The sequence below is a fragment of the Heteronotia binoei genome, chromosome 1 (assembly GCF_032191835.1).
Source record: "Heteronotia binoei isolate CCM8104 ecotype False Entrance Well chromosome 1, APGP_CSIRO_Hbin_v1, whole genome shotgun sequence".
Classification (NCBI taxonomy): domain Eukaryota; kingdom Metazoa; phylum Chordata; class Lepidosauria; order Squamata; family Gekkonidae; genus Heteronotia; species Heteronotia binoei.
Genome location: NC_083223.1, coordinates 10177171 through 10190246, shown reverse-complemented (window position 1 = coordinate 10190246; position 13076 = coordinate 10177171). Strand labels below are relative to the sequence as shown.

General features: G+C 48.9%; 1 protein-coding gene across 1 annotated transcript in view; it reads right to left on the bottom strand.

Annotated features, from left to right (window-relative positions):
- Positions 1 to 4870: 4870 nt before the first annotated feature.
- The window catches only part of BFSP1 (beaded filament structural protein 1), a 52675-nt gene continuing 44469 nt past the window's right edge, over positions 4871 to 13076 (bottom strand). The window contains exon 8 of the mRNA XM_060230729.1: positions 4871 to 5885. Within this exon, the coding sequence (XP_060086712.1) occupies positions 4936 to 5885 (950 nt within the window). The 3' untranslated portion in view covers positions 4871 to 4935. The remainder of the gene's footprint in view (positions 5886 to 13076) is intronic.

Here is a 13076-nt window from a genome sequence, read left to right as displayed (position 1 = left end):
GTTTCCGACTCTGGGGTGACGTTGCTTTCACAACGTTTTCACGGCAGACTTTTTACGGGGTGGTTTGCCATTGGCTTCCCCAGTCATCTACACTTCCCCCCCAGCAAGCTGGGTACTCATTTTACCAACCTCGGAAGGATGGAAGACTGAGTCAGCCTTGGGCTGGCTACCTGAATCCAGCTTTCACCGGAATCGAACTCAGGTCGTGAGCAGAGAGTTCAGACCACAGTGCTGCAATACTGCTGCTTTACCACTCTGCACAACAGGGCCGCACGGCTCCAAGGAAAGGGCCCCATGAATGCTATGAGGAGCCATGTCTCAGCGGTAGACCATCTGTTTGGCATGCAGAAGGTCCCAGGTTCAATTCCCAGTATCTCCAGTTCAAAGGTCAGGTAGGAGGTGATGGAAAAGACCTCACTCTGAGACCATGGAATGCTGTAAAGAAAGGCTGTGGCTCAGTGGTAGAGCCTCTGCTTGGCATGTAGAAGGTCCCAGGTTCAATCCCTGGCGCCTCCAGTTTACAGGATCAGGTAGGGGGTGATGAGAAAGACCTCAGCCTGAGACCCTGGAATGCTGTAGAGAAAGGCTGTGGCTCAGTGGTAGAGCCTCTGTTTGGCATGCAGAAAGTCCCAGGTTCAATCCCTGGCATCTCCAGTTTACAGGACCAGGTAGGAGTTGATGGGAAAGTCCTCAGCTGGGGACCCTGGAGAACTGCTGCCAGTCTGAGCAGACAATGACTGGCCTTGATGGTGGACTGATGGTCTGATTCAGTATCAGGCAGCTTCCTGTGTTCTTGTGACACCAAGCATGCCGAATAGAGTTGCCAGGTATGCCAGCAGGGGGTAGGAGGGACCTTCCTAAGAGTGGGGAGGAGCACTGTGACGTTCCTACATCACCCAGAAGTGATGTAGGCAGGGGTGGAATTCTAACAGGAGCTCCTTTGCATATTAGGCCACACACCCCTGATGTAGCCAATCCTCCAAGAGCTTACAGTAGGCCCTGATTGACTACATCAGGGGTATGTGGCCTAATATGCAAAGGAGTTCCTGCTACAAAAAAAAAGCCCTGCCCTGATGTAGCCAATCCTCCTGGAGCTTACATTAGGCCCTGGACTAAGAGCCCTGTAAGCTCTTGGAGGATTGGCTACATCAGGGGGTGGAGTCCTGCTAGAACCCCACCCCTGGATATAGGGAAGTTGAGGACTTTGGGCAGTGATGCTCTGACCTGGGGGCAAAACTCTATTGTAGAATTACCACAATGGAGTGAGGAGTAATCATAGACCATTGCCCCATAAACCAGAGCATTGCTGTCCAACTCCCCAACGTCCCTACATCACTCCGAGTGACGTAGGCACATTGCGATTTTTTCCAGCTTCTCGGGGGTAAGAGGGGGTAACTTTGAGCGGAAGAGGAGCACCCCAAATCGGGAAACCAAGTTTCAAAAAGAGTGGACCAGGGGGTCCAATTCTATGAGCCCCAAAAGAAGGCGCCCCTATCCTTCATTATTTCCTATGGAAGGAAGGCATTGAAAAGGTGTGCCGTCCCTTTAAAAGTGATGGCCAGAGCTCCCTTTGGGGTTCACTGTTGCTTGTCCCAACCTTGCTCCTGACTCCACCCCCAAAGTCCCCAGATCTTTCTTGAATTGGACTTGGCAACCCTAATTTAGGAGATGCCGTTGTCCAATTGGTTCTCCTGCCCCTATTGGTGGAGACCATCAACTGACGTGACACATGAGCGACTGGCTCCGTGACACATGAGTGACCCACTCAGATCTCTCTTGTTGGACTTGTGCCACATGCATCAGTAGGCCTAAAGCAACTGGGTTTGTTAATCATCAGTCTTAAATATTCATTTCAAATAGTTGCTTCAGGCCCAGGTCACGCTTTTGCGTTCAACAAGGCAGTCCAAGGTTGCATGGATAGAAGACCACCAAGGAAGTCCTAGATCACTAGGCAGAGCCAAGCAACGGCAAGTCACCTCTGAAGGTCTGTTGTCTTGAAAACCCTACAGAGTCACCATAAATTGGCTGTTACTTGTATGCACATTCCATGCCCTGAGTTGGATGGCTCAAGCCGGCCCAATTTTATCGGATCTCAGAAGCTAAGCAGGGTTGGCTCTGTTAGTACTTCGATGAGAGACCACCAAGGAAGTCCAGGGTTGCTACACAGAGGCACGGAATGACAAACCACCTCTGAAGGTCTCTTGCCTTGAAAACCCCTTGAGGTGTCACCAGAATTTGGCTGCAACTTGAGAACTCTTGTCACTACTGTTGCTAGCATCAGGCTGTGGATCTGAAGCAATACTCCCTCTAGCCTGTGGAGTCTTGTGAGCTAAAACTCTGCTTTCTGAGCTTCTGGCATTAAACATAAGAAAAGCCATGTTGGATCAGGCCAATGGCCCATCCAGTCCAACACTCTGTGTCACACAGTGGCCAAAAAAACCAGGTGTCATCAAGAGGTCCATCAGTGGGGCCAGGACACTAGAAGCCCTCCTACTGTTGCCCCCCCAAGCACCAAGAATACAGAGCATCACTGCCCCAGACATAAGGACATGTTGGATCAGGCCAAAGGCCCATCCAGTCCAATGTTCTGTGTCACACAGTGGCCAAAAAACCCAGGTGCCATCAGGAGGTCCATCAGTGGGGCCAGAACACTAGAAGCCCACCCACTGTGCCCCAGCAAGCAGCGAGAATACAGAGCATCACTGCGCCAGATACAAGGACATAAGAGAAGCCATGTTGGATCAGGCCAGCGGCCCATCCAGTCAACACTCCAACCGATTTCCCACTCGCCTTACACTGCCCTCACGCTCTTCTTCTCAGTGGGGCTTCCATTGGATTTCACACTATCTGCCCCGGGGGTTGCAACTCGCTTTGCCTCTTTCACACTGCAAACGAGATCCTCTAAAAACCAGTTTCTGTTTGCCGCGCGAAAAAGGCAACGCGAGTTGCAGCCCCAGGGCAGGTAGCGTGAAATCCAATGGAAGCCCCACGGAGAAGAGGAGCGTGAGAGCGGCGTAAAGCTAGTGGGAAATCGGTCTCTGTGTCACACAATGGCCAAAAGAACTCAGGTGCCAACAGGACGTCCATCGGTGGAGCCAGGACAAAGTTGTGAGCTCCTGCATAAATTAATTTACTCTGGGGCCATTTTTTCCTGAACAAAAGACAAAAATGTGTGAGCTGGAGGCTAAAAACTGTGAGCTAGCTCACATTAACTTAATTTAGAGAGGACCAGGGCGGTTTTTTTTAGCAGGAACTCACAGGAACGCAGTTCTGGCTGGCTTAGTGTCAGGGAGTGTGGCCTAATATGTAACTGAATTCCTGCTGGGCTTTTTCTACAAACCCCCCCCCAATGAAACAATGGTAACATCAGGAGGTGTGGCCCAATATGCAAATGAGTTCCTGCTGGGCTTTTTCTTCCCAAAGAAGCCCTGGTGGGAACACTGGTCTGAGGCATATGGAGATTGTGGTGGCGTAGTAATTGAGAGTGGTGGATTTTAATCTGGAGAACCGGGCTTTGGCCTCCACATGAGGCCAGCTGGGTGACCTTGGGTCTGTCACAGTTCTCTCAGAACTCTCTCAGCCCCACCCACCTCACAAGGTGACTGTTGTGTGGAGGCGAAGGGATTGTGATTGCAAGGCACTTTGTGACTCCTTAAGGTTGAGAAAAGGGAAAGGAAAGGTCTCCTGTGCAAGCGCCAGTCGTTTCCGACTCTGGGGTGACGTTGCTTTCGCAACATTTTCATGGCAGACTTTTTATGGGGTGGTTTGCCATTGCCTTTCACAGCCATCTACACTTTGCCCCCAGCAAGCTGGAGACTCATTTTACCCACCTCGGAAGACTGAGTCAACCTCGAGCTGTCTGCCTGAAAATCCAGCTTCCGCCAGGGATCAAATTCAGGTCGTGAGCAGAGGTTAGGGCTGCAGTACCGCAGCTTTAACACTCTGTGTCACGAGGGTCTCCAAAGGTAGAGAAAAGCAGGGTCTAAAAACCTTCTTCTTCAGCAACAGCAGGCATGAGGCAAAGGGGTGACACCCAGTGTTCCCCCTAAGCTGAGTTAACATGAGATAGCTCACAATATTTTTAGCCTCCAGCTCACGCATTTTTGTCTCAGCTCAGGAAAAATGGCCCGAGAGCAAACTAATGTACGCAGTGGGTCACAACTTTAATGCCAGTCGCTCACAACTTGGGAGTGACGGTGGCTCAGTGGTAGAGCATCTGCTTGGTAAGCAGAAGGTCCCAGGTTCAATCCCCGGCATCTCCAACTAAAAAGGGTCCAGGCAAGTAGGTGTGAAGAACCTCAGCCTGAGAGCCACTGCAAGTCTGAGTAGACAATACTGACTTTGATGGACCCAGGGTCCGATTCAGTATAAGGCAACTTCATATGTTCATATGTTCCACTTTCATGCCAGTAGCTCACAAAGTAGAATTTTTTGCTCACAAGACTCCACAGCTTAGATGGAACGTTGGTCACGCCTGAACCACGTCTAAATCTAACATCTAAATCTCAGATGTTAAACTGTATTATGAAGTCGTATGCTATTAACTGACAAGCCAGCATCATACAAGAGAGCAAACTACTACTTTTTTAATCAGTCCATCAGAAGATGGGAAAACAAATTCAAGCAAAGTATGTCATTTATTCTACCATCCTTAAACCACTCACACTGGAAATAGATCCACTGACTTCGTCTGATCCTGCTATGCAGGGGAGAAATTCTAGCAGGAGCTCCTTTGCATATTAGGCCACACCTCCCTGATGTAGCCAATCCTCCAAGAGCTTACAAGGATTGACTACATCAGGAGTGTGTGGCCTAATATGCAAAGGAGCTCCTGCTAGAATTCCACCCCTGCTACTATGGAACAAAAGTTCTTGAGAACCACAACTTTAATGACTGTGCTAAGAAAAAAAAAACACATCACTCCAAAGGTGCACATCAACAGCTCTTGTCTCCTGTCTTCTTCTTACTGGTCTTCTCAATCATGGTCTCCACGATCATCGCGGTTTCTTCATACGTCTGGATTTTGTCATCTGAGAACTTCTCAATGGATTCCACGACTTCAACCTTCTCGTAACTCATGGAACCTGGAGGACTCAGTTCCTTGAACGAAGGGCCGCCAGCTCTGGCATGTTCTTTGTCTACACATATTCCTGTTTCGGTTTGACCAGGTAGGCCTGGCATGGAGGCTGGCTTCATTTCCACCACGCCGGCCTCTTTTGTGGGCTCTCCCTCTTTTTCTCCAGGTTCTTTCTGCCGTTCGGCTTCACCTTCTTTCTCTCGGTCTTCTGGTTCGTATTTATATCTCATCTCTTCCTGCATCTTGGACCCCTCCTGTGTTTCATGGGCTTCCGATTCGCCTCGGTCACTTTCCCGGGGTTCGGGTAGCTCTGGGATGGGTTCGACTCCGCTTGGTGCCTTTTCTTCAGAAACGCTGATCGCACCGCCTGAAGGAAGCGTTGAAGAGTGGAAACAGGGGTCCTCATAACTTCCTTCCCCCGAGACCAGCACATAACGCTTTTTAGTATAGAGGTCAGCTTTCGATTCTGGTCTCTGGTAGTATCTGATTCTCTCTCTCACTATATTGCACAGTTTATCGAACGCTTTGCTTATCTGGGCTCCGTCGGGGACGTCTTCTGCAGTCCTTTCTTGCTCGGTTCCTTCTCCTCCTCCTTCCTTCCACTCTTCACTTTCCACACTCAAACCTTCACGCGTGAGATCTAGCTGATCGGTATCAAAGCCTTCCAGACTTTGGTCGTACGTTCTTTCGGATGAGGGACCATGGGTGAGGTCTCTAGTTGTGATCTCCTTCCTCCGTAAAGTCTTCTTTGGAAGACTTCTCTGTCTCGGCTTTGCACTAGCAATGTCTTGCATGACCAAGGTAATGTCTGTGGGGAAGAGGAAACAAAGTAACATTACACACCAATGGCCCGTAATGAAAGAGATAATGGCCACGGCCAGCCATCTCTTAAAGAAGTCCTTTTCTCCCTTTCTCAATATGAGAACTCGTGGACATTCAGTGAAATTGCTGAGCAGTCAGGTTAGAATGGATAAAAAGACCTTCTTCACCCGAAGGGTGATTAACATGTGGAATTCACTGCCACAGGAGGTGGTGGCAGCTGCCAGCATAGACAGCATCAAGAGGGGTTTGGATAAGCATATGGAGCAGAGGTCCATCAGTGGCTATTAGCCATAGCGTATTGATTGAACTCTCTGTCTGGGGCAGCGATGCTATGTGTTCTTGGTGCTTGGGAGGGGCAACAGTGGGAGGGCTTCTAGTGTCCTGGCCTCAGTGATGGACCTCCGGATGGCCACTGGGTTTTTGCCAGTGTGACACAGAGTGTTGGACTGGATGGGCTATTGGCTTGATACAACATGGCTTCTCTTATGTTCTTATGTAACACAGAGTGCTGGACTGGATGGACCATGGGCCTGATCCAACATGGCTTCTCTTACTTGTGGGGCTGCCCTTGTACCGAGCACGGAGACTCCAGGTAGTCCAGAACGCGGCGGCCAGGCTGTTGGAGGGACTACCACGGTGGGAGCCTGCACGGCCTGGGCTGCGCAATCTGCATTGGCTGCCGGTTGTCTACCGTGTTCGCTATAAGGTGCTGGTTATTACCTTTAAAGCCCTATATGGTCGAGGACCTGCCTACCTAAAGGACCGCCTCTCCCCATATGTACCCCGGAGAGCACTGAGGTCTGGTTCCCAGAATTTATTAACAATCCCTGGGCCAAGAGAAGTTAGGTTGAAGGCCACTAGGGAGCAGGCCCTCTCGGTGATAGCCCCCCGTTGGTAGAACGACCTACCAGAGATGGTGCGAGCCCTGCGGGACCTGAACCAATTCCGCAGGGCTTGCAAAACATTTCTTTTTCAGTTGGCATTTGAGACAGAACCTGATTAACTAACGAACAGACGCTTAGCCATCTTATGTACATCAGGATTACATCATTTTAGCACCTATTTTTATATGTTTTATCTATTTTAATTAATTTATTTGTAATTGATATTTAAACTGTTATGTTTTATGTGAATCATGGGACTCCCATGTCTGTTAGCCGCCCTGAGCCCGCCTGGCGGGGAGGGCGGTATATAAAAATAAATTATTATTATTATTATTATTATTATTATTATTATTATTATTATTATTATTATGTGACACAGAGTGTTGGACTGGATGGGCCATTGGCTTGATACAACATGGCTTGTCTGATGTCCTTATGTTCTTATAAATGATATCAGGTGCCATTTTGTAGAAAAACAGGTGGTGGAGCTCACCCAGGGATTGTTATGCAGCTGCACCTACTATTTAATGGACAAGGTGGGAAGGAGGAGGGGGAACCTTCAGAAAGGTTCAGGAGCTGTGCTCCTGTGAGCTCCTGCTGAATTCAAGGCCCGAGTGCTATTAATATTAATTGACATAGTTGGGGAACGATTTGATCTAGAAATGGCTGTTCTGGGAAACTGTCCAACTAGACTGCTCATTTATTTATTTGTTACTTTAAATTTCTATCCCGCCCTCTCTGCAAGCGGACTCAGGGCAGCTGATTAAAACCAATAAAACATAATTACAATTTAGGATTTTAAAACCATTTTGTGGTGCTGTATCACTACAATATAAGCGAGTTCTTTTCTGATGGTGATCACATAGTACTCTATAATGACATAGGGTGGCAGTTCTCTCCCGGTTAGATATCAAAGGCCTGTCGGAACAGTTCGGTCTTACGGGCCCTGCGGAAAGTAGAAAAATCCCGCAAGGCCCTTATGGCCTCTGGGAGAGCATTCCACAATTCTGGTGCTGCCACCGAGAAGGCCCTAGCTTGCGTCAAATGCAACCTAGCCTCCTTTGGTCCAGGGCTGGACAGTAGATTTTTTGTCCCTGAATGCAGTGCTCTCTGGGGAGCATGTGGAAAAAGGCGGTCCCGCAGATAGACAGGCCCCTGACCATAAAGGGCTTTAAAGGTCAAGACCAACACCTTGAAACGGACTCGGAACACAATAGGCAGCCAGTGCAGCTCTTTCAGCACTGGCCGAATGTGCTCCCATCGAGGGAGCCTCATTAACAGCCGTGCCACAGCTTGAGCATGATTTTAAACATCAGCAGAAATTTTATGCCTCAACCTGAATAGCTCATGCTAGCCTGAGCTTCTTTGACTGGCAGGACAGTCAGACTACTATACTACAGAGCTGTCAGCCAGTTATCCCCTTACTTGAAAGGTAATTGGCAGTGCTGGATTAAACCCTGGGGAGGCCCCTAGGCAGTCAAAATCTTGGGGGGGGGGGCCTCGCAAATTATCTAAGAGTCGGAGCGCCTGCCCCGCTGCAGCCTGCAGGCACCTTCTCAAAAGCCTCCTTGACAAAGCTGTGTGAGAGGCAAACTTGGTGACAACGCCAGCAGCAGCTGCACCAGGCAAGTCAGGCAAAGAGCCACTCAGTTGCTGGCCACGCGTGCAGGCCGGGAGGGCTCAAGCAGGGGGAAAATGGGGGAAAGCCAGGCCAGGGCAAGTGCCTAGTAGGCCTAATTGTTAATCTGGCCCTGTTAATTGGTAGTCATTGCTACTTGAGGGTCCCAGCCAATGGCAGGAAGAAGGAGGAGGAGGAGGAGGAGGAGGAGGAGAAGGAGGAGAAGGAGAAGAAGGAGAAGAAGGAGAAGAAGGAGGAGAAGGAGGAGAAGGAGGAGAAGGAGAAGGAGGAGGAGAAGGAGAAGGAGGAGAAGGAGAAGGAGAAGGAGGAGAAGGAGAAGGAGGAGAAGGAGAAGGAGGAGAAGGAGAAGGAGGAGAAGGAGAAGGAGGAGAAGGAGAAGAAGAAGAAGAAGAAGAAGAAGAAGAAGAAGAAGAAGAAGAAGAAGAAGAAGAAGAAGAAGAAGAAGAAGAAGAAGAAGAAGAAGAAGAAGAAGAAGAAGAAGAAATGATACTAAATTGGGAGGGGTTGCAGAAGAAGATAGAAAGGATACAGGATGACCTTGACAGGCTGGAAAACTGGGCTAAAACTGACAAAATGAATTTAAACAGGGATAACTGTAAAGTTCTGCATTTCAGTAGGAGAAATCCCATGCATAGTAATAGGATGGGGGAGACTTGTCTTAGCAGTAGTATGTGCGAAAAAGATCTAGGGGTCTTAGTGGATCATACGCTGAACACGCGTCAACGGTGTGATGTGATGGCTAAAAAGGCAAATGCAATGTTGGGCTGTATCAACAGAAGTATAGTGTCCAGATCACGTGATGTGATGGTATCGCTTTACTCTGCTCTGGTAAGACCTCACCTGGAGTCTTGTGTTCAGTTTTGGGCACCACATTTTAAGAAGGATATAAACAAGCTGGAAGGGGTCCAGAGGAGGGCGACAAAGATGGTGAGGGGTCTGGAGACCAAGTCCTATGAGAAAAGGTTAAAGGAACTGGGGAAGTTTAGCCTGGAGAGGAGGTGGCTGAGAGGTGATATGATCACCATCTTCAAGTACTTGAAGGGCTGTCTTCTAGAGGATGGTGTTGAATTGTTTTCTGTGGTCCCGGAAAGCAGGACCAGAACCAATGGGTTGAAATTGAATCAAAAGAGTTTCCGGGTCAACATTAGGAAGAACTTCCTGACCGCGAGAGCGGTTCCTCAGTGGAACAGGCTTCCTTGGGAGGTGGTGGGCTCTCCTTCCTTGGAGGTTTTTCAACAGAGGCTAGATGGCCATCTGACAGCAATGAAGATCCTGTGAATTTGGGGTAGGTATTTGTGGGTTTCCTGCATTGTGCAGGGGGGTTGGACTAGATGACCCTGGAGGTCCCTTCCAACTCTATGATTCTTTGAAATCAAAAGAGTTTCCGGCTCAACATGGGGAAGAACTTCCTGACCATTAGAGCGGTTCCTCAGTGGAACAGGCTTCTTCAGGAGGTGGTGGGCTCTCCTTTCTTGGAGGCTTTTCAACAGAGGCTAGATGGCCATCTGACAGCAGTGAAGATCCTGTGAATTTGGGGTAGGCATTTGTGGGTTTCCTGCATTGTGCAGGGGGTTGGACTAGATGACCCTGGAGGTCCCTTCCAACTCAGGCGGTGGTGGGCTCTCCTTCCTTGGGGGTTTTCAAACAGAAGCTAGATGGCCATCTGACAGCAATGAAGATCCTGTGAATTTAGGGGGAGGTATTTGTGATTTCCTGCATTGTGCAAGGGGTTGGGCTAGATGACCCTGGAGGTCCCTTCCAACTCTATGATTCTATGATTCTAAGAAGAAGAAGGAGAAGGAAGAAGAAGAGGAGGAGGAGGAAGAGCAGGAGGAGGAAGAGCAGGAGGAGGGGGAGATCGGATTGATACCCCACCCTTCATTCAGAGTCTCAGAGAGACTTACAATCTCCTTCCTTTCCTCTGCCCACAAAAGAAACTCTGTGAGGGAGATGGGGCTGAAAGAGCTCTGACAGAAACTGCTCTTGAGAAAACAGCTCTTTCAAGAACTGTGACTGACCCAAGACTCAGCAGCTGCACGTGAGGAGGGGGGAATCAAACCTGGTTTTCCCAAACTAGGGTCCATGCACTTAACTTCTACACCGAAGTGGCTCTCAACAGCTTGACATATCACTGAAGAAAATTCTTTTACTAATTCTTTGATTCATCCTTGTCATTCATGATGTGGACTGCTGAGAGAAAAGCCGAGTATTCGAGCTTAGCTGCTTTATGGGACTATTTCATGCAAAGGTTGAAGCCTTACTGACAGCCAGTTTGGTGTAGTGGTGAAGTGCGCGGACTCTTATCTGGGAGAACTGGGTTTGATTCCCCACTCGCACCTGCTGGAATGGCCTTGGGTCAGCCATGGCTCTCACAGGAGTTGTCCTTAAAAGGGCAGCTTCTGGGAGAGCTCTCTCAGCCCCACCCACCTCACCTCAGCCCCACCCACCTTTACCTTCCCCCTGTTGTGGGAGGGGGGAAGGTAAAGGAGATTGTGAGCTGCTGTGAGACTCTGAGATTCAGAGTATAGGGTGGGATATAAATCCAATATCATCTTCTTCTTCTTCCTCCTCCTCCTCTTCCTGAGGAACAATGCATCAGACTTCAGCAGCTGTCATTAAGGCCTGAGGGAAAGATGGCGTTAGTGTTTCCATGGATTTGAATGAAGTTTGGAACTCAACCCAACTACAGCAAAGTGGGCTGCTACTGTGCTATAACCTTCTTCCTCCCTGACATGGGTCATTTCGTAGAAGGTGAGGCGCTGGAGCTCATTAGCATAGCTCATTTGCATATGCCACACACCCCTGACAACACCAGAACTCAATTATACTAGTGTACGCAATTCTATTAGCCCTGCATCTACCTGAAAAGGCTTCTTGAATTATAATTATCCTAATAAATAAATTATCCTTACTCCCACCATTTTTTTTTAAATTACTTTCTCCTCTGTGGCCACAGTGACATGAGGAAGCTTTTCCATCTGTCTGCTTTAGATGTTTAGGTTATTTTTTCCATTTTGTGTGTGTGTGTGGTGGTGGGGGGGGGGGATATTAGAAAGTTTGTCAAATCTTAAAGCTCAGCAAAATTCTCACAGGGGTGGTTGAACAATGGAGCCCGGTTAGAACGGATAAAAGGAAGTACTTCTTCACCCAAAGGGTGATTAACACCTGGAATTCACTGCCACAGGAGGAGGTGGCGGCTACAAGCATAGCCAGCTTCAAGAGGGGATTGGATAAGCATATGGAGCAGAGGTCCATCAGCGGCTATTAGCCACAGTGTATTGATGAAACTCTCTGTCTGGGGCAGTGATGCTCTGTACTCTTGGTGCTTGAGGCGGGAGGGCGGAAAAGTGGAAGGGCTTCCGGACCCACTTGTGAACTTCCTGATGGCACTTGGGTTTTGGGGGTTTTTGGCCGCTGTGTGACACAGAGTGTTGGATTGGATGGGCCATTGGTCTTATCCAACATGGCTTCTTTTATGTTCTTATGTGACACAGAGTGTTGTAATGGATGGGCCACTGGCCTGATCCAACATGGCTTCTCTTATGTTCTTATGTGAACAGAGTGTTTGGACTGGATGGGCCATTGGCCTGATCCAACATGGCTTCTCTTATGTTCTTATGTGACACAGAATGTTGTAATGGATGGGGCATTGGCCTGATCCAACATGGCTTCTCTTCTGTTCTTATGTGACACAGAGTGTTGTAATGGATGGGGCATTGGCCTGATCCAACATGGCTTCTCTTCTGTTCTTATGTGACACAGAGTGTTGGACTGGATGGGCCTTTGGCCTGATCCAACATGGCTTCTCTTATGTTCTTATGTGACACAGAGTGTTGGACTGCATGGGCCATTGGCCTGATCCAACATGGCTTCTCTTATGTTCTTATGTGACACAGAATGTTGTAATGGATGGGGCATTGGCCTGATCCAACATGGCTTCTCTTCTGTTCTTATGTGACACAGAGTGTTGGACTGGATGGGCCTTTGGCCTGATCCAACATGGCTTCTCTTATGTTCTTATGTGACACAGAGTGTTGGACTGGATGGGGCATTGGCCTGATCCAACATGGCTCCTCTTATGTTCTATTTTTAGGGAGGGGGGTAAGAAAGAGCACAAATAAAATGTAGAGGTTCCAGAGCTCTGCTCCTGTGAGCTCCTGCCCAAAATGAGGCCTGCTCCCTGAAGCTTCTCAGGTTTTTGAATCAAATCTGCCCACATCCTCTGGGGTTCCCCCCTCTCCCCTTTCACTTAGGAGAAGGCTTGTACCCATAAGCAAGCAGATAGCTGATCCCTTCATAGGACTGCCAGCTCCAGGTTGGGAAATTTCTGGAGATTGGGGGTGGAGCCTGAAGAGGGCGGGGTTTGGGGAGGGGCCTCAATAGGCTATGATGCCATAAAGTCCACCCCCCCCCCAAAGCAGCTATTTCCTTCAGGGGAACTGATCTGGAGATCGCTTGTAAAGATGGGAGATCTCCTAAGCAGGGGTGGAATTCCAGCAGGAGCTCCTTTGCCTATTAGGACACACACCCCTGATGTAACCAGTCCTCCAAAAGCTTGCCAGGCTCTTTTTTGTAAGCTCTCAGAGGATTGGCTACATCAGGGGTGTGTGGCCTAATATGCAAAGGAGCTCCTGCTAGAATTCCACCCCTGCTC